The 24824-nt window shown below is 36.4% G+C and overlaps 2 protein-coding genes across 6 annotated transcripts in view; one reads left to right on the top strand and one right to left on the bottom strand.

The window, feature by feature from the left end:
• LOC116435020 (uncharacterized) overlaps positions 1 to 15611 on the bottom strand; it is a 29778-nt gene extending 14167 nt beyond the window's left edge. The window contains exon 1 of one of the 4 annotated variants that reach the window (XM_031994098.2): positions 15218 to 15611. The gene's annotated coding sequence lies outside the window, so the exon portion shown is untranslated. Of the gene's footprint in view, positions 1 to 8909; positions 9384 to 11334; positions 11368 to 15217 lie in introns of those variants that run through there. The other 3 variants (XM_031994101.2, XM_031994099.2, XM_031994100.2) reach the window with 3 other exon arrangements.
• A 6011-nt stretch (positions 15612 to 21622) lies between these two features.
• On the top strand, positions 21623 to 23723 carry LOC116435037 (uncharacterized). Of its 2 annotated transcripts, none has more exons than XM_031994125.2 (3): positions 21623 to 21886; positions 22418 to 22584; positions 23397 to 23723. In XM_031994125.2, the coding sequence occupies exons 1-3, from the start codon at positions 21823 to 21825 to the stop codon at positions 23664 to 23666; spliced, it is 501 nt and encodes a 166-aa protein (XP_031849985.1). In that variant the 5' UTR covers positions 21623 to 21822; the 3' UTR covers positions 23667 to 23723. The 2 variants fall into 2 exon arrangements, with proteins under 2 accessions (XP_031849985.1, XP_031849984.1); XM_031994124.2 differs by lacking the exon at positions 21623 to 21886 and adding an exon at positions 21898 to 22182.
• Positions 23724 to 24824: the final 1101 nt, after the last annotated feature.

Genomic DNA, 24824 nt, shown 5'->3' with positions numbered 1-24824 from the left:
CTTTATTATTGCGTTAGGGCGAAATAACTGCCATTACGTTCAGCAGTAGAATCGGGGCGCGGGGTGATGGACTAGTTCGAAACTAGTGCATAATAGTTTTGGGCATTCATCATCCTAACGTCGTTTAATTTCGACTCGTTTGCCGATCCATTCTTGCCGTTAGCAACATATGCTGTTTTCTGGAATTCCAGTTGAAAAGTTGGAAAGTTCAGAAAATCGAATCAAAAGTATTTTATTATAATTATACTGGGAATCTGTATGCATTTATAGCATGTGCAAAATTTGTAAAATCAAAGAGAACATTCAGATTAATAAATATTAATGATCTTTCTACTTTTTTTAATTTTTTCCCAACTATGCCAACATAAATGTTCAAGTCAAGGAAAATTATATGCTACGTTGTAGTTTTAAAAGTGACATTTTTAAGTGACTTACATTCTGAAATTGAACTTCTTATTGCGTAATAAAAAGTCAATTTGTCACTTTCTTGACCCTTGTCACATCTGTATAAGTCAGAGATCCCAACGTCAAAAACAAAAAGCAGATATTGCGTAGGAACTTCATATGATTCTTTGCATACGTGATATTTTTCATCTCACTTTAATTATTCCAGTTCTATCTATGAAATTCAATTTTAAATATCCTTTCGTACCCAATATTAACAGTGCATATGAGTACGAAATAAAAATTATATGAATTTTTTACTAGAAATCCATGACTGAAATATCCGTACGTTTCCATGCTTTCTCATGTTCGAATTTAAATGTAACACTCACAACTTCAATTAGAGTTTAAATTAAAATTCGACAATTATAATTCGAATCGAAGTTTTAAATTTAACAATTCTAGTTTAAACACTGCAATAACATTTATTAAAATTCAAGTTCGAGCATTGAAATTTGATTTTAAGTTTGATTCTTAACACTTCATTCGTTATAGTACGAAAGCGAAACTATTAACATGTAAAATGATTTCGAACACTTAATACTTTTACGATATCAATAATTGCAAAACAAGAAAATTAAAACGAGTCATATTGACTCGTACGATAGTTCTGGTGTTAACATAGGGAAATGCTATAGGTATGGTAGCATGGTCGCTCGAGTACCATTAAACTTTGAGGGACATCTGCGAATAAGATTACCATGGATGCAATGATTTGAATCGTTCTACTCTATTCGAATCAATGGACCATTCGCAAATGTGATCCCTTAAAAGATATCGAGTGATATCCAATAAACCAAAGACCTGGTGAGTGCAGCTTTAGATAGTGTATCGATCGTGCTCCTCGACCACGTTTCACCCTTAGAGCTACAAAGTTAAAGCGTACAGAAAGTAGCTGACCGTTTTCTTATCCAGCCAGAAAAGTTGATAAATTCGGTATTCAATAGATGAATTCACTGGAAAACTGCAACGAGTGAATTTAAACTTAAACCTTTCACTCAACCGTCAACATGAGATTCAAAATTCTCTATTACAAGTGAAACTAGATCTGTCTAAATACGAATTGAAGTTTAAAATTGAATCAATCTGAAATTTCGTTCATATTTTAGGTGAAAGAAACTCTAGAAAGAATTTTATTGACTAATTTAACAATGGTACTGCTGTGCGCGTCACTCTGGATAAAATTGTGTTATTTGATTTTCCAGTGAATATTTTACGGTATTAATAATTGGATATCACATTGGAATTGAACGCGTTTCAGATAGGCTAACTATTTGAAAAGTTTTAGTGCGCGAAGGGTGGCCGCTCGACGTGAAATCGACAACTTTTGCCATTTTGATCAAGTTTGTGATTTATCGTCGCCTAGATAGTTCCAGAAAGTTGGATATGAATCGTCTCTTCGTCGAGGGCGAACCGATAAAATCCTGGATTGGGGAAACCGAAAATTTTCTTTATTATCGTTATTAAAATGCTCGCTGAAAAAGTATATATTGGGGAAGCTTCTTATTACTTTCAACTTCGAATAAATCGTTCAATAACGAAGCCGGAAAATTTTGAGTTATTTCAATGATTCTTGGAGAACTCAAGACTCTGAAATGAATCACAGATGCAATAAGCGTTCGCTTTTAAAACGTATAATGAATACTTATAGTTAATGGCCTAACTGAGCGTGTTAATGTTGAAACGACTGCACCTTTTTCCACTTTTTCGCGTTAAAAAGCCGCGGATCACATGAACTGAAGATTTAACAACTGTTCAGAAGCACATTTCATTGTGTTGCTCGCAGCGAAGCTTGCCGTGCAACAGAAAATTTGTATAAAATTGACATTTTCAGAATTTTTAAACGTTTTCGTTTCAATGAATTGTTAAAATTTTTCTGCTTTTTTTTTTTTGTAAAACAGTGTAGAAAAATCATTTATCGTGTTCGTTCATTCAGAGGTCGTTTCGAATTGAAACAATATAACGGTTATTCGAGGCAAAAAGTATTCAAACCGGACTTAATCCTTGATTGCGGTTTATGTAACGTTTGATTTAACTTCGTTCACGCAGAGAAAATTGGATTGAATCTACAGTTGCACATTGTCAGACATTGGAAGGACATTCGTGGGGGTAACAGGATTTACCACAACGTGGTTTCCGCGTTTGCAGCTCAAGTTTGAAATTGAATGTTATCGTTTGAACTCCAGCTTCAACGTGAATTGGATCACGACGATTCGAATTCGAATCTTTCCGAATTCTAATGGCAATGTTCACAGTTCGCTGACAAACTTAAACTGAATTCATTTCATTGACTTCTTGAATTGAGCCTAGTAAATTTAACTTAACTTTTACTTAATTTAACTTAAAAGTGAAGTTCGTTTAAAAATGAGAACGTTCTATAAATAAATTTACAAAATCTCAGCTTTGAGGATGAACACTTCTAAAAGACCTGAGTCGTCAAACATGTCATTTTCAAAAAATCGAATAACAAATCTCTAGGCCTCAAATAAAGTAACAACTAGAAAAGTAATTTACTTTTTTATTACTCAAACAGTTTAAACTAATAGAAAAGTAAATGAAAATTAAAGTAGCAGAAACCTCGGTGCCCATAATTGTTTAAATGAAACTGCGTTTCGACAGTAGCCAGTTTTAACATAAAACACAATTGTATGTATTACTATTTTTCAATCACCATGCTACACGTGTGCAGCGTAAAATATTAACGGCCATTGCTTTAGAAGGCAGAAACCTATTCCTTTGACACTTCTCCATCGAACGGTGTCTCCTGATGTATACTTCAGTCACACAGGGTAGCCCTCACTGAGATACAATACCTAAATTGCACGGGAAGTTCTCTGCAAATTATCATTATGCATTATGCACGACACTTACCCGTTATGCTAATTTATATCCCGCGATGTGCCCTGCAATAACGCAAGTTCGAGGACGCTTATAACTTGCAATTCCCTATCTCACCTACACCGCTGCAAAACACAATACTGCCTGCGCTTAATACCCACGAAACTCACTTCTTAATGTATCGTTTCGCTAATGGCGGTAGCCCCGGTGCATAATTGCTTCAAAATGCATTTGCCAGATTTAGATTTATCCTTGCATCCTAAAGATCAAATTCAGAACGAAACAATTTCATGATTAAAATTTCAATGCGGATTTACGTTTCATTATAAAATCAAAATCAAAGTCAAGTTCAAGTTTCAAGCTCGCGTGAATCGAAGGATTCAATTCAAGTTCAAGTTTGACCTTACGTTCGCGTTCGAATTGATATATGAATTTGAGGTTAGGTTCGAATTCAAATTCAAATTTGATTAAGGATCATTGTTAAAGGAGAATCCGAGTCGAAATGTGATCTTGAATTCTAGTTCGAATAGAGACTAGGTTGAAATATGAATTTCTTCCATTTTCAGCTCGCGCTTCAACTCGCGGTTGCGTTTGCGATTGTATTTGAATAATGTATCGATTTATGCGCACGGAACCACGTATTCTCTGAGAAGAGTTTAAAACATTTAACGTTTAATTAATTTAATATTATTCCATGCTTGCCCGATAACGTTTACACGCGTATAACGTTTCGCGATCGTTCCAGGAACGTTCACTTGTTACAGGGAACTTCCGTATACAAAAAAGAATGAAACGATTCGCTAGTGAATCCTCTGGATCCTTTTTAATATGCATAACAGTTGTTCCGAGCCTTGTACTAATAAATAAATCGTTTCCCAGGGGATTCTGCAAGACGAACATTCTTTTTCCTCTCGGAGCGTAACAAGGATTATACCAGTACCCGTCTCCAGAGTGGATTCTAATTTACGTGAGTCCGAAAACAAGATGATTCTACGTACAAATATACGGTGGGTAAAAAGACTATTCGTACACCTAGTTTTTTGCTGATAACTTTATGCAAACGAATGATATAACGATCAAAATTACTTCAATTAATAGTCTATTCTCTACTCGAAGCATGCCGCTAAAAAAAACTAGAGAATGGCTGTTGTATAACGTTCCCAAACAATTAATTACACTATCACAATTCCACAACATTAAACCGATAGAAAATTTATGGTACATATTGGATTTAGAAATAAGAAAAAGAAATATAACAAACAAAAATGATTTACGAGTGCTTCTGGAAGAATGGGAAAAAATATCACAAGAATTAAGTAAAAAACTGGTCGAATTCATACCAAGAAGGCTACAAGCCGTTATTGATGCAAAAGGGATGCATACGAAATGTTAATGTAAGTGGGACTTGAAAAACTATAAGTTTTCTATCATAATCACAAGTGTAAGAATACTTTTGACTTTCAAATTCTCATTTTTCTCGTATAAATTTTGTTGTATGCCTTATAAAAAACTGTTGGTTTCCACATTCTATCTGTAGATAGTAGACTAGTAGTGAAAGTAGAGTTTGCCAATACATAATCTGTTTGTAGAAAGTTATTGCCAAAAAGCTAAGTGTACGAATACTTCTTTTACCCAGTGTACATACAAAGAACTTCTTCTTCCATTTGTTTGCCACGCGCTCGATTATATACGACATTTCTCTTCGTTGATGTGTATGATCCTCGCAAAAGGTACTATCTTTTTTCTAAATGTAATTTAATATAGATCGCTGTGGTAGAAAATAAGAAGAACGAAGTGGAACAAATACGTATTACTGCGCGTTACCGTCGATGTTTCCTTTAAGTGGAAAGAGTGTGCAATGGACAGATCCGATATCCTGCTGTTCCCAAGTTTATTGGATAATGAAGTTACAGAGAAGTATAACGTCATCTTCTGATATATGTATGTTATAGCGTACATGTTGCATTACTTTGTTACTGATATAATTATATTAATAATTATATTAGTAATTAATATCGATTTATAATGATATTATAGAGCAAAGGGTTATAGAGTTCTATCAGTGTTTTCGATTTTAGCCAACATTATGTTATTAGTATTATTAAACAAATATTGACCTTTAACTCGTGGTGAAGATTTTCAACGCGATTCAACAAAACTGAGTAATATATATGTATATATTACTCAGTTCATTCGAGTTCAAAGTAAATATTATTCGTCTGAAATCAACTATTATACTTAAAAGGAAATATAGGCATAACATATGCTTAGAATTCTTCTCTTTGTCCAATAAATTATTAATGACAAAGCAGCCGTATCGATCAGAGTTGAGAAAGAAATCATAGACCAAGGGGTTAACACGTTGACTGCCACGAGAATTTCTAGCGTTTTGAATAGTAATACTAATTCTTTAATAACAAAGGCAAATGATATTGAAAATAATTATTAATGATTTAGTATTACAATAATCATATTACGCTATGATCTAGCTACTTATGTTACCAAATATTTTTATTTAAAATCAGGTTTTTTATTGTGATTGTTCTTCAGCAATTTGGAAGCTCCGGTCATCGGTGACCACCGCGGCGGTCAAAGTGTTAAAGGGTAAAATCACATTTATCCTCACGTCGGATTAATAAATCGCCGCACACCCTGTAGCTATACGTGTAAAGTCACATTCCACATTATCCTGGGAAATGGATAGGTGGATCGGGTCGATAGTATTCATCGTCTGGCTCGAACTTCTTCGACACCGTGCTTTCAAAGCGAAGTCCACGAGTAATCCCAAGGACTGGACGAGAGCCGACCGAATAAATTTTCATTTTCCAGCTTATTCACCTGTCTGTTAGTCGGAGATAACAAAGTTAAATTAAGTGCGAATGTATTACTCGTTTTTGCCCAGCGTAATCTTTGCTCTACCGCCGGTTAGTTAACGTCGTTCATCACCTTGTCATGTTTTCGTAATTTCTTCGTTGGCGGCCATAACAGAAAACCTAGCGAATGTTGTCCCATTGCCGACACGCTTAAAAACAACTTAAACGAACGCGAGATGGACAAGTCACTTAGTTTCCTTAAAACATTATTTCGTAAATGGTTTAACAGGTGAATAATGATTTCGAAGAATGCTATTTCGATTTTCTATCGAGATACTAATTGCGATCGAGAATTTAAAAAATTTTATGTGATTTGAAGGAATGTTAAAGGATCGGTGGCAAAATGTTGAGGTTTATAGGTTTGGAATTTAACAATTTATTTGTATTAAAAATCGCTTAAAGTGAAAATTGTAGTGAAGATAGAAATATTGTTTCAACGAAAATTCATTTGAATGCGTGTTTTAAAGAAAGCTGCCGAGGAAAATTGTTTTTAATAATCAGGGAATATTATGTTTTCATTCGAACTCGTTTTGATATAAAATAGGAGAATAAGCATTAATTTTCAAGGGATGTTGTCAACCGTAGTGGTCAAAACGTAACAGAAAAAAGTTTCTCGAGTCTTCTGGGTCCCCAGGTGCCACGTACGAACCAGTAAATTCAAAGCAAAATAGAGCCTTCGGGATTACCGAGGACTTCCCCACAGGAAAGAGTACAATTTAAGTTTTCCGTTTGATAATACTTTGCCCGTTTTCGTGAATTCAAAATTGTGTTATCAAGAATCGGAAGTGCTGTTGAAATTACATTTTCCAGCTAACGCGAGTCATCCTGCTAAATTATTCAGATTCAAACATTAACTCCTTGCCCTAGAATATTGCGCCAGACTCGTGGTGAAGATTTCAAATAGAATTTAACGAACATAAAGATTAAACAATTTGCTCGAATGAAAATTACATATTATTCCCCTGTTACCAATAATTACATTGACGTTCAAAAGTTCCTGGTCAGATTGTTTTTGGAATTGTTCTTTGGCAGGGAACCGTACCATTTTCTTTTCATAGTCGTGTATTTAAAGAATAACTAATCTAGCATGTTCAAAAGTTTATTATCATTACTTATTATTTATTTCTATGAAAATATGTATAAAGAATAGATGGCGTTGATTTTTCCACGGTATCCTCTTATGCAATATGTCCTTTATATGTCATAATAACAAAAAATGCTTAAAGACTTTCTTATGTAAGAAAAGTTCCAAAAACGATCTGGCCAGGATCTTCTGAACACTACTATATGTATTGGAGCACATATTCACGTGGAATGAGACTGGAATTTTCTCTTATTTTCAATAAATTATTAATAACAAAATAGTTAGATCATCACAGTTCAGAAAGAAGTCATAGGACATGGGGTTAAACCGACATCAATCGTTACATCAACAAGCAAAATCTTCACGTTTCATTAAATTTTATTGTCACAATAATTGTCGATAGATTCCTTCATTTTCGACGCGCAGATTCACGTCAAAGCGTTAGAACGTGGACTGGCAGTGTCAATTAGAAAACACTACAAAAACGGTTGTTAACACATTGCATACTGGTAACGAGAAATCTCGTTTTTATGTACAGACACTCAGCTGTGTAACTTCGCTAATTACAGCATTTGAAAAAATATTAGAGTTGCGTTGAACGGATTGTGTATTTAAAATATATTACACAACAATATGGTACTTAAGTTTTTCTGTAGATAGCGATATAAGTTGATCTCACTGAAAATCGCCATCCGCGCGATTCAATTTTCTGAAAATTAGCTGGTACGCAATGTGTTAACAGAAGAAGTCAAAGTGTGAAGGAATACTTCCCAGAAATTAATCTGAAGTCTGCTTCCCCGAGCGATTAGAGGTCACGGAAACGTCCATATTAAATTAACAGATATTGCGTACGCGTTACGCTTCATATTCGCTCAGCGTAAAATTTCACACGCTGCTTGACGTGTTGACGCGTCATAATCACTTAGACGCTTCAATGGAATTTTAGCGGCGCGATAAACAAAAGACCGTTTTAGAAAATTCACTCGTACACCGCTGCTTTCTTCGCTCGCACGTGAAAAAGAAGGGGTTGCTTCCATTGTGCCACGTATACGAGAAGTTCCATATATATGGCTGCCTTTAATCATTTCATTTTCGAAAGGATTCCCCATGGGGACGTTAGATAATCCTGGAGATATATTAACCCTGAATTATTTCCTATACTGTATAATCGTAAAGATTGTATTTTATGAATCTTCAAAAGTTATACTTCATAGATGCTACTATACATATTTCAGTGATCTTTCATTCAGTTTCTCAAACAAATAAATGAATGAAATACATTCTGCATTTACGTTCAACCATTAAGCATTCAATACTTTCATAATTCTTGCAAAGGTTAATACGAAACTTATAAAACCTCGTTACTGTTTTAATAAATTAAGCTATACGGCAGTCTATTATCCTACACGGCATACTTTACACGAGATTGAGCGTTAAAGTTTTGGAAAATCTCGTGGGATGCGTCAACGCATCGTTTCACTTTCGATACCTGCGTCCCGGATCATCAAGCAGCTTTCGCTCGAAGCTATTTTAAAGCATGCACTTGAAGATCCTCCTCCAAATATTCTAATAATCCAACTATCTTCCTCTGCGACCACTCGACCCTACGTTCGTCTCGTTTATAACTCATCATTCCACCCATTTTACGCTACCGTCCACTGACATCTCACCTTTCATCGAAGCTGATCTGAGAGAAACCTTTGTCTAGAATTTACCACTGGACTAATCATGGAATAATTAAAAACGTATTATCGGTCCTTCAGAGAACGATGCAAGAATCGCAACGGTCGAACTGTTTAACTCCATTATTCCCTGATTTCATGGGAACGACGCGAAAGGCTGTGCGTCAAACATTTACGGCGGGTTAATCTTCTTTCGCGTTTCCTTCGAATTCCAGTGTTCCCGTGCTCGCTTTGACCTCACTTTTGACATATTAAAAATCCCGTTTTTCACGCATCTCTAACGGGCCCTTTCGTTCCTTTTTTTTCACGCTGCACTGTTCACTTTCCTTTTAATCGTCTATGACACGAGGCAGTTTCACGCGCGAAGAGCGTTATTCAAGATGAAACACTGGCAGGAACACCGTGCAGCTTTCCCCTTTATGCGGGTATTATATTTACAAATTCAATTCCTTCCCTCTTTCCTTCCGGGCGTGCATATTTTTTTCCGCCAACGGCTTCCGTTTCTATCACTCGCTGCTTCACCTTCCGCTGCTGTGCTCGAGTGTGCTCATTCCGCGAGAATGACAAATTCTCGCATCCATCGCAGCTACTGCGGGATATGGTATAAACGGCTTATACGTAATCGAGTCATTTCAGTTTGAGAACACTCGAGAACACATTTCTTCTCATATTTTTTTTAAATGATATCGAACGAACGACTTCGTTTTGTTGGTTCTACGAGATGCAAGAGGAATAAGAGAACAATCGCCGTGAAAAATATTGACACTAAAACCACCAGACGGGTCAAAATGACCTATTAAAAAGGTAACAGATGTTTCACTCAGAAATTATTGAGGAAATTGATTCTGCAACACGCAAACTGAATTTTAAATCAATTGAAGATTCAATGGACGCAGTCTTGGAGTTTCTATAGAGGATTTTCGAACAGTCAATTGCACTGCTCGGTAGTTTTAGTGTTAACATGATTAATATGTAATTTATACAAATTGTAATAATATATATTTCTTCGGTTTCTTCGCGTGTTGATGATAATATTGAAGTGAAGTGTTTTTCAAATCATTTCGGATATTTCACGCTTTCAAGATACCAATAATATTTTAGTGGTATCGCGTTGATCATCTGATTTTAGTGTCGACTCTGCAAGTGTTGTTTTGACACGTTAGCTACCATGTTTCTCGTAATTCATTTATCATTATGAATAAATTATTATTCATACCTATGTATAAATATAAATTAAAAAAATAAAATAAACACATAATCACTCATTTCTGGCTCGACGAGGGTTTTCGAGAATTCACTTCTGAAATGAAGAAAGATGGACGCAGATTGTTTCAATCATTCACTTGAATCGAATTATTGAATGCGGAAGAATGGCGGAATGCAGGTACAAATCGATTTTCCAAGATATCAAAGAAATGTCAGAAGTTCGCGGTCTATTAAAAAGTTTCAATCAATGGTGGATCAATGATTACGGAGAAGATTCTGTGCGATTCAACGTGGAATGACCAGTGCTTATGTGAATATTGCGTTACGCGTTCGTTCCGCGTTGTTGTACAATTAAAAACGCCGTGCCGCCGGCGGAATCGATATACGGCGAAATGTTACAAAACACGATCGTTTAATAACACATTTAATTAAATCCTCGGTGTCCATTTTTAACGAACACGTGGATTCCTTTCTGCACGCATTTACCGGGCTCGCCGATGATCGAATACTTCCGATGCATTGAAAATCACGCGCTACTTTGTCCCTACGCGCGACATTATGCGACGAAAACTAACGCTAATGCCACGGAACGTTTCATTTATAGTAATTAACACTAAACGTATCGACACCTTGTATATACGTAGCGCTAACGTCATCAGTTAAAGAACTAGTTGGACAACGAAGGTAAATGAGTTAGACGACCAATTTTTCTGAGTGGAAACAGAAACGAACGGAAAGCCAAAAATCGAATAACTTTAATCGTATTATTAAACTAATATAAACCCGTTAAAATTTATACCTACGTTTTATATAAACGATTAATCGGACAATAGGGTACCGAGGCGAATTGGATCAGAATGAAAATCTAGTTTACATTTGTTACATCATAAATTCTATTTCTCACTTCTCGCTTCTTATTTTACAAGAAAATTTTTCGTACATTTTATTATTAATGTTCAACCATTTCTACATATATATTGTCAAACAGAAAGCGACTAGATTCGCCTCGGTCTACCCTATATGTATTAACATCAGATTAATATGTTGAATACCATGTCGAATTATTGTAATTTAGTTACTAAATAGTTACTTGAAAATATTTTTATATGATAAATATTGTTACCTAATGCGATGATATTGAGCAAGATGATTGTGCGATCATAATAACGCAATTCGATTAAGTAATTTGATATTATATTTTCCTCACTTTATGTGTTTTGCTCCGTGAAAGCGTTCGGTATTCAACGTATAACGTCTTCAAGGATACTGGCACATATGTGTACATTTGATTTTAGTGTAACATTAACGTTCGTCGAACGGACACTTGTTTTTTCTCGGATATTTCTCGTAATTATCTCTGTCCGTCTTCGTGTCGTTCGATTCGTGGCAATTTGGTCAAAATAAAGTCGGACGAAAAATGGGGCCATCTTTGTCTGTTCTCAACAGAAATTCGGCTCTGAAGATGATAACACTAAAACTACCGAGCAACTAAATTCACTTTTCGAAATTTCTCTATAGAAACTCCTTGACTGCATCTTATGAAACTTTAATTGATTTACAATTTAGTTCGCGTAATACTAAATCAATTCCTTTAATAATTTCGCAGAGAAAATCTTTTAATAATTGTAAAGGAAGAAATCAGAAATAAGTAATTTTCACCTGTCTGATAGTTTTATTGTAAAATGAACGAAAGAAAACGCAGAATTTTAAATTAAATTTTGAAACCGATCGTGTTTCGTGTGAAAACGAATTTCGGCGAAAACTGCGTGTAAAATGTCTTGCGACGAGAATGATTTTTCTTTTCGCCCGTCACGTAAGTGAACGAGAGAAAATGAAAGACGTATCCTCTGAGCGTTCGTTTTAATTACTTCTTTCTCACGTTCCCCCTGTTTCAGCTGGAATAAATGAAGTTCGTTCGTAGTTAAACAAAAAAGCACAGCTGTTTGTGGATCTGACCGAACTTCTTCGCCGAGAACACGGTTTTCTCCGAGTTCCATCCGTTAGAAGTTCAATATCGTCTTTTCGCAAACGCGCAATCTATATTTATATTCTGTTTCGAAGTTCGCGCGGGTATACTGACAAAGATATTTCCTTGCATTGTAGGAACTACGATTGACTTGTCTTTCAACGTCTTTCTCGAAACAATCTTTCGAGAACGAAGAATATAAGTTGCAATTGAATTTCGTTTATCTTGTTGTTACTTTCGACCCAGTGGAATTATTGATATAAGAGACTATATTGAAACATAAAATTGTTAATCTAGGGGACTGTATTAAAAAGTGAAACTGTTGATATTAGAGACTACATTAAAAATGGAACTGTTAATATTAGAGACTGCATTAAAAATCAAACTGTTAAAGTAATTATGACTTGGAAGATAATTGCTTTCGAATATAAATCTTCTGTCACGCAAATAACTAGATAATAGGGTAATATAAGAATTTTCATACCAAAGAATGAATAATTCTTGCTTTTTATCTTTGCTATAGAAAGGATAAGTGATACATAAAACGCTGTTTCTCGTGGCAGTCAACGCGTTGATATTAGAGATTATACTAAAAATGAAACTGTTAATATTAGACACTGCATTAAAAAATGAAACTGTTAATATTACAGGCCATATGAAAAAATGAAACTGCTAATCCAGGGGACTACATTCAAAAGTAAAACATTTGATACAAGAATTTAATTGTACCGCAAATTTTCCGAATAACGACACAATCATCGCGTCTGCAAAACATCTCGAGCTGTGACGCGAACAAGTTTTTCTTCGAGTAGCTGCAACGCGATCGTATTGAACGGAAGAATTCCAATATTCCCGAACAAACGAAACATTCTGCACTTCGCGGATATTAGTTTTCGCGGGGCAGGGAGGGGGCCACGCGAAATCGACAACGAACGAACAAATTCACTGGATTGAATTTCAGAAAATTTACAGTCCAACTTGGTTAAATGACTGGACGCACCGCAAGAACTGGATTCTCGCGATCGATACGCAGTCCCGTGATTGTTACGAAGATCCTAACCGAGTTTCAAAGAAAAAGCGAACACGAAATTAAACGTCCTGACAATCGATCGCAGGAAAATCAAGTAAATTTATCGTCACCCGCTTTCTGCACAGCGTCAGTTACACTCATTTTTATATTTTCCACCTCTTTCCTACCGCCCCCCTTTTTTCGCGCCCGCTGTTGCATTATAGGACGACGTTATGCCGGAACTTGGAAATTGGAATTCCAGAGCCGACGACTTTACGAGATTAGGCGCGAACTCGTCTTGTTTCAATTTAATATAATTGATATCAGACGTGGCAGCTCGCGAAATGACGATGTCTCGATCATTATTTTACATTTTCATTCCTTAATTGCTTGCGATCACGAAATATAATATTCATTGATTTTCTGCATCGTTATTGAACACTTAGATTTATATCTGTGTATTTGCTTTTAATATAATAAAAGGTAGACCGTTATAAAATGTTGTCTGTAATTGTCAGTCGTTTTTCATGCTAGGTTAAAGTCTGTTTTAGAGCAATTACAGTTTTACATTATAGCTCCTTGGTCTCTATCAATTCAATTAACCTTTAATGACATTGTTAGACTAAATAGTAATTCATTTCGTTAGAACGAAGTAGCTCGGATTGATTTTGAAAAAGATGTTTGCCTAGAAATTACGTTTCGAATAGATCTAAATAGCTGGGCTCGGAATATTTCCGGAAAACCAATAATGCCCTCGCACACCGTGTACACGAGAAAAATGTTTACGAACAGACGTCTGCGAATGTTTGAATTTTGCGTTTCGCTTGATAAATGTCAATTTTTTATTATTGTCACATGCACGGATCGATGTGAACGAAAAGGAAAACAACGTCGATGAAAAAAACTTGTTGAATGCCGTGTTACTTACCTGGATCCATAACAGACATTGCACAGAAGTTGTAAATAACGTGAAAAACAATGTTGAATTTACTGGACAGAGAGTGGAAAAATAATCACGAACGATAAGTACGCGAGTAAAAAGAATTTTTATGCGAATGTTTTTGCGCCGAGGTTTGTCGTGAACTGTTGATAATCATTTTCCAGAACTGTTAATCACTTTTAGTATCACGATGTGCCAAGAATTCTAATAAATCCTCGAAACTATTATAACGAGACATGGATTTTCGAATTGCTGTTCATTTTACAAGGTCGTATGAAGTTCGATCTATGCGACGACAAAAATTCGAAATGCAGGTAAATAAATCAATTTCAATTGACGGAAAATATCAAACGGAACCAAAGATATGCGCGGAATCTACGTGTATAAAATTCACTTTTTCTTTCGTTTTTCATTTTCGCCACCCGTGACGGATTCCGTGTATCGGTATCAACGCACAGAATTCCCCGTAAAATTCTCATGAGGCGAACATTAATTTATTTCCGCCGACCGAATAAAATTCCCCGATACGTTTCCGCACGCGGGTAACTTATCGAAAATATCACGCACGATCGTACCAATAAATTCTTCTTCGGTTTCTGTAGCTGGTCAGCATAAATCCGACATAAATCGTAACTGATTTCAATTACGCAGAAACCTATACGGGAACGGACCACTCTTATTACACGGTGACGTAAACATAACTAGCTATAAATTATCTTTCAGTAATCTAATACCAGCGCAACACGATTTACATTTCCCAGGTAAAATTTCGAAAAAGCTCCTCAACGACGAACACTCCAACATCTACCAACATAAAACTGTTCCAAACGATCCTGATATCTACCGCGATCATTCATTTCAACAATAACTCCCCTCAAAGTAAGCAAAATCCACGAACAGCCCCTAAACCTCTAAACCACAAAATCTATTATTTTCTCCACCTGTGTATATTCCAATATCAAAACATTTCTACCTCAAACAAACCCAAAACCCGAATCCTCATTTTCCGATTCCACCGAAATCCCCGAGAACTCCCCATAATCCTTCACGCGCGAAAAATTCCGCCCGCCCCCGGGATCTTCTAGATCGTCATCGATGAGGCCAGTCTTCCATCAAGTGAACTGCTCGAGATTTAAAACCCAGCCACCCCTAAAATGATTGAACAAGCGACTCACCTGATCGGCAAGTCGGCGAGTCGACGCAGATTACTCGACGATCCTCAACGGCGGCCGATTGCGGTAGCGATCGCGGGCAGGCCCGAGAGTCGGCGGACAGGACACCACGATAGACCGTTCGGTAGCTAAGTTCTACGTGCAACGACCCCCGAAACTTGTTTGCGGCACCTGTGCAGGTGCACCTGCTCGCATACCATTTAACGTCACGTTACGAGGTGGTGACGGTGAAAGGGTTCCGATCGTCTGGCCAACCGATTTGCCCGGTACACAACGGTCTCACTGTTCCCCTGGTTCCTCTGGCTAGAGTAGAGACATGGTCAGGGTTGCAAGACGTGTCTCGAACAACGATCAGGGATGAAAGGGGGAGAACGAAGCTACCACGATGAGAGTCGAAGCGGTACTGCGAGGCTGGTCGCGACCCGGCGTCCCCTTCCACCATCGACCCGGAGCCCAGCGGCCAACCAAAATCGAGGATTCTTAGACGTTTAAACTCGCTTCCGTTGGATCCGTTGGCCGATGTCAGTTTTACGAGGGGGTGGAACTGGCACCGACGCCACTTTTGGCGGTCTCACGTGTTGCTTCCCCCTGTAAACACCGATCATCTGGATTTCATTCAATTATTGGCCAGGGGGACCGGGTTTTCGGGTCCGGCAGCGCGCGATGGTCACCACGGCCAGAAATCAATCGCGCGGATGCCGGCGTGGATCGGAGATATCGAGTCACGCTGGAAATTGTTGCGTATTTTTGGAATTCCTGCGGCCCAGCCGGCAAACGACGATGATGTGAATGGCTTTCGAATGGTTCCTTGGTTAACCCTTTGCCGTGTGATTTACTTTTGCCACTGAGCCGTAACGTTTTACGGCGATTTAAATGGTTGATGGGAATAGGTGTGGATGACAGAGAATGCGTTTGACTGGTAATCGGTAACGCGAGAAGTTAGACAGATTCGTTAATTTGTTGTATATTCTTTATTAATTAGTAATGAGAGAAAGTATAGGCCGGGGAATTCATTAACTTGTGTTCCATTCTGAAAGCGGTATTGATTCAAGCAGGAAGATGTGGGAATAAAAACTGATAAGGCTATAAATAAATGCAGTTTATTGTTTTCCGTGTATCGGACTGAAATTCTTTTGCATAAGGCTCGGGGGGTATGAAGTGAAATGTTTGCCTGAGAAATTGTTCGCATCACTGTAATTATGCGTGTGCTGTTTTCTCTTCAACGAAAAGGAATTCAAAGAAATCATTGGTTTAATGATAATTAACGTTTACAACGTATGTACAACGGACTGTTATCTTTAAAGTAAACTTTTCCTGTTCGCGTTCTCACAACGAGCAGAAAGGAATGAAATTTCTTATTCGTCACTGAAGGTTCATTTTTTAAGTGCCACGGTGGTTATTAACATAAATGAAATGTACACCGGAATGCCAAGAAGCCCGATTTCATAAATCTTTAATGCGATCAAAGGGTACGAAGGATCTTGCATGGTAATATCAAGAAGTTCTTCGCATAAATTTTCGGCGATCAAGATAAGTCGAACGGCGTGTCTTTCTCGAATAGGGGAGGGACATTCTGTATATTAACATCTAACAGGAGCGACTGTGTAAAGACGAGGCAGTGTCAGGGAAGGTTCAAGTGAAAGCAATAACACTTGTCCCTTGTAGAACTGAAATCGATTTCTCTGCGGCTATTCACCCCTATGAAACATGCAACTGCAGCAAACCGTCCTGAAATAATCGAAGAAGAAGTAATGTCAATCTAAAATTATCCTTCCGGCGTGAACGTTTAAACAAAGATCAAATTTTTGATCGTTCAAGGAATTTTAACTGACCAACCCAGTTGTACGTAAGAATTAAATTGTTATCAGACAATTATTTTAATTTTAGAACAATTTTTAATGAATATTTATTCCGAAGACATTGAAACTAACGAACTGGGTAAATATAGGAATGTTTTAAATTTATGATGATACATATTGTATGTTGATAAGAGAATACGAGTCTATTATACTGCGTCCTATTTACTACCATATTAGTACGCTGCATAATGCTTTACCACCTGGGCACTGTACAAGTTAAATCTGAAATGTATAGTAAAACCCTAGTAGTTCTTGATTCTACAGGTATTTGTAAATAAATACGAAAATAAAGTATTATTAGTATTATTTGTAAATAATACTCACTTTTTATATGTTTTGTTGTATACATGTTTCATGGAACTTTGTTAATTCAACTTTGATTCGAATGCAGTTTCATTGGAAGAAAATGAAGATGGCGGTTGAACAGTGTGATTTTAAGACGGAGACCAGTTTTTGCATATCAATGAAAGATAAATGCATTCAAATAGGTCGTTGGCCTGGATACTTGAAACTCTCAAGAAAATGGCGTGCGTTTTAAAGCGTTGCTAGTTCGTTGCAGAGAAGAAATTTCTGTAAAAATAATAAACAATCAAGTGACATGTTTTTGTAAAGACAATATATTTTTGTCGAGACCTTTTCAAAAACCTTTAAGTTCTTTATTTAATTAGGGTTTCTGAAAAGTCTTTTCACATGTTTTAAACAAGTTCATAGACAAACTTCCGTTTTATTCAACTAAAGTTATTAATCTGTACGTTCCTCATTTCGTTCAATAAATTTTTGTCTGATTTCATTAATATAGATGCCGTATTGGAAAACGAGGACGAAATATAATATTTTGTACAACTCAGTACAATTTACTGTTGCATACTCACTGATGTATCCACACTGTGGATTTCACAGAATTCCAGAACTCCGTGAATATTGATTTAGAGTTGCACATTCAACACATTTAAAAAGTTCAGAGTGTTGCCACTAAAAAGCTATGGCAAATGAAACATAGCTCTCTCGTTCGTTCGTGAAATATTATAATACGCTCCTGTGACATCGAATATATTCTATTATCCAGACGAATGCATATCTTCGTTCGTGTCTACGATTCATTAAATCCCATTGTTCGTTTTATTAAAAATATTAAATGAAATAGCGCGCGATAGTTGGAGCATTTTATCCACTAATTGAAAAGTTCTCGTGGAGAACATAAAAATTGAAAAATTCCCTTTTTTTATTTTTATCCTGAAGAACAGTGTTCAAATTGGAACATTTCCTTTTTTCATTGTTACTCTGAAAAAGGTAGCAAAATTGAAAGATTGTCTTTTTTCGTTCTTACCCTGAAAAAGGTACCAAAATTGAAAGATTGTCTTTTTTCATTCTTACCTTGAAAAAAGGTACCAAAATTGAAAAAGTGTCTTTTTCTATTCTTATCCTACAGTATACAATTTAAGTGCGATTTTCCTTTCATAACCAGTCATCAATAACAACACCCATCCATAATACCGATAATACTGAAAGATGACATTATTATGGCAGCGTTCAACGTACTGTTAGATAACTTTCTTCCTCCTCCTGAAAAATTAGACGTTCGACTCACAGTAATTTCCACAAATACTCTCCAATTTCCCCATTGTGTCGCGGTTTTATCATTTACGATTGGTGTTATGAAACAGGGATGTCGGACGATAGTTCCCGTACACGCGGGAAAGCGGAAGCCAACTTTTCCAAAATGAACACTAAAAAAATGGAAGCGACACCGTGCGATAAGCTGCGAGAAAATAAATTCCCCTCGTGTGTACGTCGCCTCCGCGATGAATAACTTAGAGAGCACATAACCGTACGTTTCGAAGTTCTTCCGCAAATCGATTTAGATCCGGCTCGATTACGTACGGAATTCATACTTTATATCATCTCACGGTACATCGTACCGATCCACGAGCGACTTAACATCTCTATTATTTAACTCAATAGTGGACGCTACAACAGCAACGCCAACGATCGATTACAGAGTCAATTTTGGCTGAACGTAAAGATTGTACTAATTCCATTGAACCACGTTTACACGAAGCCGAGAGTCAGTTGGAATTCAGTTCTTTCAATATTCTAGCGATGTAAAATCTAACAGCAGTTTATAAAAAATTGTTTGATTTATACGAAAATGGTTCTGTTTCTCGTAGTGCTGGGAATTGAAGTATTACAGAGCCACATGTAAAGCATCGCTTTGTATAAATGAAAATAAAATAAAAATCTTTCTGCTCGGAAGCTCCCTTTCGAGAAATTCCAGTTTTATTCGTCGAGTACTTTTGTATTTGACTATTTTGCTATACATGTATAAATGTAATTTTACAAGAAGAAGATCAAAGAAATTTAAAAAAATTTGTTTCATGTTATCTTTTTAAACGCTGAATTAAATCTTTGTAGGTTACAATATGTATTATATATTTTATATTTGGGAACAATTTATAGATACAATTTTATATAAATATGTATGATACAATTATATATATATTTATTTATTTATTTATATTTTTATTGTTACTAACATTTTACAGTGTGTACTTATTGTTGTAAAAAAATATTTACCTCCGTTTGGTCCTTCATTTACGACGAAAAATGGTTCTGTATCCCCTAGGGGAGAGACAATTACAGTGGTAGTACGAGGAAAGAATTTTATCGCTTATAACGACGGCGATCAATAAGACATTATCTATCACAATTGGTTAGACCGAGTGCTAATTGTCTTCTGACGAATTGAAGAATATCGTCTCCCTTCGCGTTACGATGCTTTTATGAACATTATACATTTCATTGCATCCTTTCCAAAAAGACGAATAAACACATTCTTTAATCGTATTCCAAAGGCGACAACTAGAAAAATGTTATCTACTACCCGCTTGAAAATCATATTAAACGAAAGATACGAATGTAACGAAAAAAATGTAATTTACTATTTTCTACAATTTAAAAAGTTCGAAGTTAGAATAAATTTTCTAACGAAAGATTCTATTTTAAATCTGTAAAATTGTGTTCCGTTAATTTTTTGTTAATTTAATTATCCTCTGTGCACTTCACGTAAATCACACGTTGTAAAAATTTACGTTTTATTTGCATCCAGCATCAAGTTTGGCCCGAGTTAGGCGAGATTAAATGCAAGGCTGTTTCAGACAAGGTCTAGTTTAGCTTCGAGTTAGGTCAGGGTCAGTTCTAAATCTATTGTCAATCGAGACGAATCTCGGTTAATTAATGCTCCCGTTAAGGTTTAAGAGTGGTTCGATGGTACTTTTTCGTTTAGTTCGTCCGATTCCAAGTGCTGTTATTAACAGTAGCACGTACCAATAATCAAAGCGAAGACCCTCTGAACTTTCTTGCCTCCTGCCTTTTAGAAGAACGTAATGGCTCGAAGTCGACGGTGACTTGGAATTCTCGCTCAACGGTGCCACTACGTACTCCCCTTCTTCTTTGACTTTTTCGCCCGTTTTCGTTTCACATCCGTTGAACTTGTTGGGCCTTTCTAACCTATCGCACTAACGTTCTTCTCGGCTGTTGTAATTACTTTAATTGCGGTCGGCTGAATTTCAATTAAGCCACCCGTTAGAAATTTATTATCCGCCATTTAAGTTAATTCAATCTAACCGTGCATTGTGAACCTGTTTATTCACAAAATAGAAGGCAAGTATCATGCTTCGTGTATCCTTTGTATCGGAAAGTCGAAGTTGTCAAGTACTACGAGCGGGTATATTACGCAGTACAAATTTCTGTTGCCAACACATTCTAGACGAATTGAAATTCCTTTTATATCAACATAGACAAATAGTATTCTATACATAATAAAAATGTAAACGTATTCGTGTTTGCTCAAAGTATTCTTGAAACAAGAATTCCCTATAAACCTAATCCCAACACCAATTCCCATAAGCGAACATTCAGTTCCTCCATAAACGACTTTTGAAAGTGAATTAATTACTATATCTCATCAAAGTTAATCTTCAGCTACTCAATAGAAAAACTCCATTAAACCTTCGAGAAACAATTACCAAGTACATTAGCAACTGCTTCTCACCGAAACTAAAAATACCCATGGCAATGATAAAAAAAAATTGTAAAAATCTTCCGGCACATCTAGCAGAGCCAGGATTCATTCCAAGATCGACGTCGCTCCTCAAATTACTGCTCAACTAAGTCTACTTCAAGTTACGCAGTCGTTCGTGCCGGTTAAATGAAAATCCCGGACCGGTTAACTTAATTTACTTAAATTCCCGTTTATTTTGTTCCCGGGTAAAGCTGAACGAAGACGGGAGCCGGTCTAGGGTTCCCATTAATAATAATGCCGGGTTCCATGGGAACGCGTTTATTGTTCGTCGCAGACAATTGAAGAGGCACGGGGTACTGCGACTGATTGTAAGACTGATTTAGCTTAACAGGGGATCATCATCGAACTTCCAGCTTCCTGAAAGTGACGCGAATGCGCAGAAAGTTTGACGTCAAACGGTCTCGGTTAAGGGACAGGACCTTCCGCGGCTGCCATGGATATTGATTTTCCCCTGAGTTTTCAGGTTTCTAGAGCAGCGGACGTTGTAGCGCAGACGCCATTCTCAACATGGCGGTGGACCAGACCGTAATCGTGCCGCGTCGCGTTTCGACCGCCCCGTCGTCTCTCCCGGTGAGGAGACACAGGAAAACAATGGGACCGTAGCCCGGGAAACGTCGGACCCACTGGCCAACCGATTCCTACGAGCTGGTGAAACGATACCGATCAACATGGCGGCCGGGACATGTGCCACTGTCACGTGCTTACTGATCGCGTCGATCGCACTCGCCAATGGTGAGCTTCTCGGTTCCTCGGAATCGCTCGTTACGATCGAGGGAACGGTTGTCGGATCACGGTTTAACGATTCATTGAGAAAAGTTCTATGATTTCGCATGCCCCAAGAATGTTAATTGTTCATGACATTTGATTGTTAGTCTGTTAAGTTATGGATCATAGATTCTTTGACTTATCTTCGAGTGCAATGACTCCGAGTGATTTCGTTGAGTACTTTTTTTCTCATCGAAAGTTTCGTCTTCGGAAAGATGTTTTCGACGTAAATTTCACGCGGGATCTCGAAGGTTGGAATCTAGGTAAATTGTTTTGAATTTTTAAATGTGGGCGTAGGTATGTAATATTTTGAGTGTTCCGGGTGTTCGGGAGATGATTCGGCGAATCGTTTTTGAGAACCTTCCGGTTTGAATTGATTGAGATTCGATTGTAGTTCGTGAGAAGTTTTCGTTGTAATTGTATAATTGGTCGGTTTAGGAATGTGATTGATTTGGAGTGATAAATGTTCGTTTTCTTTCGATTCTATGGGATCATTAGGACAATTATTATCCACGGAACATCGAACTCACGCAGCTTCGGAACGAGTGAACGATTTATGGTGTTATCAATGCGACACAATGGAAGATGGAGAGAGATGTTCCAATCTAACCGGAAATTATAGTGCTTTCGAGCACAAGTGCACTGGCGACAAAAGGACTTGCATGGTAATGACAAACGACGAATGTAATTTGAATAACTGTTGATCACGCGAAACGCGCGAGAGCTTCGGTGTATCGTTGGCATTGTTGTTTCACTTGTCATTCATGATTTTCACTAATATTCCGATCTGAGATGAAAGAAAAATTAATTCCTTATCATATTTCTTATAACGTTTACATTTTACTAAGTTGAAATTAACTAAAATTATTTATACAATACTTTAATCGATAACTAAAGAATTAAATAGCATTTCCTTAATTTCGTTCATATGTTTTTAATTTAAACGATCTTTCTCTAAAACGATATTTTTTAGAGAATTGTCAAGTGGAAACTATTGGTAATAATGTTTCTACTGACATATAATAAAAAATTATTGATGCAGCATTTCCTATAAAACATTTATTATATACATCATTTCATTTATATTCTCCGTATATGCATAAAATATATATATTTAAGAAACAAACTCTTGATGATACCGATGGTACAGATTGGAAAATCATTTATATTAAACATTTTTAATGGTAATATTCATATAATATATAATATTATATAACAATATATTAACATAGAATCTTTTAGTATAATGATATAATACATTATATCAATAAATTAATAAATTAGAAATGATATAATATTATAACATTATATATTATATATCATAATATATTAATATAGAATATTTTAATATAATAATATAATATATTATATTAATAAATTAATAAATTAAAAATGATATAATATATAATATATAATATTATATTAATATTAGTATATTATTATGTATTAACATTAATATTTGGTGGTGTTTTTTCAGGTGAAGCGATTCTCTTACACGACCAGCACCGAGAATTCAACGTCGAGTCCACAGACGTGGTCGATGGAGAGAAAGTGCACAAACAAATGTGATCCTGGATGTATAATTATTGGTGAACGTACGAAATTGTACGCTTGCACCGCTTGCTGCGAGCAGTCGTTCTGTAACGTCGGCACCGGCGCTGCCAATCGCCTGCTGACGAAGGGGATCGATTTATTTCTAGCCCTAATATTACAAATTATTTTAACAATCGTCGTGTATCCGTCGTGACATTGTAAATAAAATAGCCGACGACCTCCCTGTAAATAAATCCAGTTCTCCATTTTATTTTTGTACATTTCTCTGCGAGACAATTACATTTGCGTTACATAGAATTCGAACGCTGAGTCATTCCTCGTTTCGATATCACGTCACCACGAGACCACGATTGTTTTTCTGAAAATAAAAAATGACAATCTCAAAATGCACGTGTCTGTCTGTGTACGTAATTAACCTGCATATACACAGAGTGTCCTGTAAGCGAACGTTCAGCGTCTTGTAAAGTGGCGGACATAAAAATTTATGTAAATATTTATCAGTTTTACATGGATTGTTTCATTGAAATTTTTTACTTGTAAGATATTAGGAGAATTTTGTCAATTTAAACATACGGTATGTTCTCTTTCGAGATTTCCTGCTGCAGAAATAAGTGAAGAATTTATTGATGTTAACAGATGTTTCACATCGATATTAACGTAAATTTAAAACGTCGCGAAGTAAAGAATTATAGGATAATACAGTTGGAGTATATTAATCATTATTATTGTGGAATTGTAGGAATGACAATTTTTGTCGTTGAAAAGTTTTATTAGATTTTTGGTAGAAGAATGGTAATAGTTTTGAAGCGCCTACTAACATTTTCGCTTTATGGGGAAAATGGGCACGGAGAAAATAGTTATATGGGAGGGAACACTGGAACTAATTGTATTATGCTTTGTTCCCGTATCAAGTATCCAAATTTATGTAATTGCATCATTTTCACAGTGGACACACCTACAGCTGCGACCAATTAACGTGGTTACACAACCTAAATGGGAGCATTCAGTTTAAAGTCGAGCAGTCTGTTTATCCTCCTGGAAATCAGTGCGTTATCTTCTTCTCGGAAGTTCGCGATTCAACTCAGTTCCCATCGCACTTATCTTCCGGTTAATTTCTTCATTGAGGAAAAATAAATGAAATTCGGGATACGCGTATTTCGTCTTGTGCTCAAATTAGACTTACCGAAACAATTACGCTGTTACATTCCGATTCCCTTCGAAAACTCTCTCTTTTCTCACGATTCTCTAAAAAATCTAGTAAAAACGAACGAATCTCTAAAGCATTTTCTTTCTTAATTCATCGAATAGATTCCGGACACCCTGTACAACGCGTAAATATAAAAAAAATCTT

This window comes from Nomia melanderi, chromosome 4 (assembly GCF_051020985.1).
Source record: "Nomia melanderi isolate GNS246 chromosome 4, iyNomMela1, whole genome shotgun sequence".
In the NCBI taxonomy this organism is placed as follows: Eukaryota; Metazoa; Arthropoda; class Insecta; order Hymenoptera; family Halictidae; genus Nomia; species Nomia melanderi.
This window is presented reverse-complemented; position numbering and strand designations above follow the sequence as displayed.

What these genes read in the sequence shown, in the direction of transcription:
- LOC116435037 (XM_031994124.2), top strand. Translation starts at nt 22,038, where the DNA reads ATGGATCATAGATTCTTTGACTTATCTTCGAGTGCAATGACTCCGAGT. An exon ending in TCTCGAAGGTTGGAATCTAG is followed by an intron (nt 22,183 to 22,417) that starts GTAAATTGTTTT and finishes TGGGATCATTAG; the next exon opens with GACAATTATTATCCACGGAA. An exon ending in GCGACAAAAGGACTTGCATG is followed by an intron (nt 22,585 to 23,396) that starts GTAATGACAAAC and finishes GTGTTTTTTCAG; the next exon opens with GTGAAGCGATTCTCTTACAC.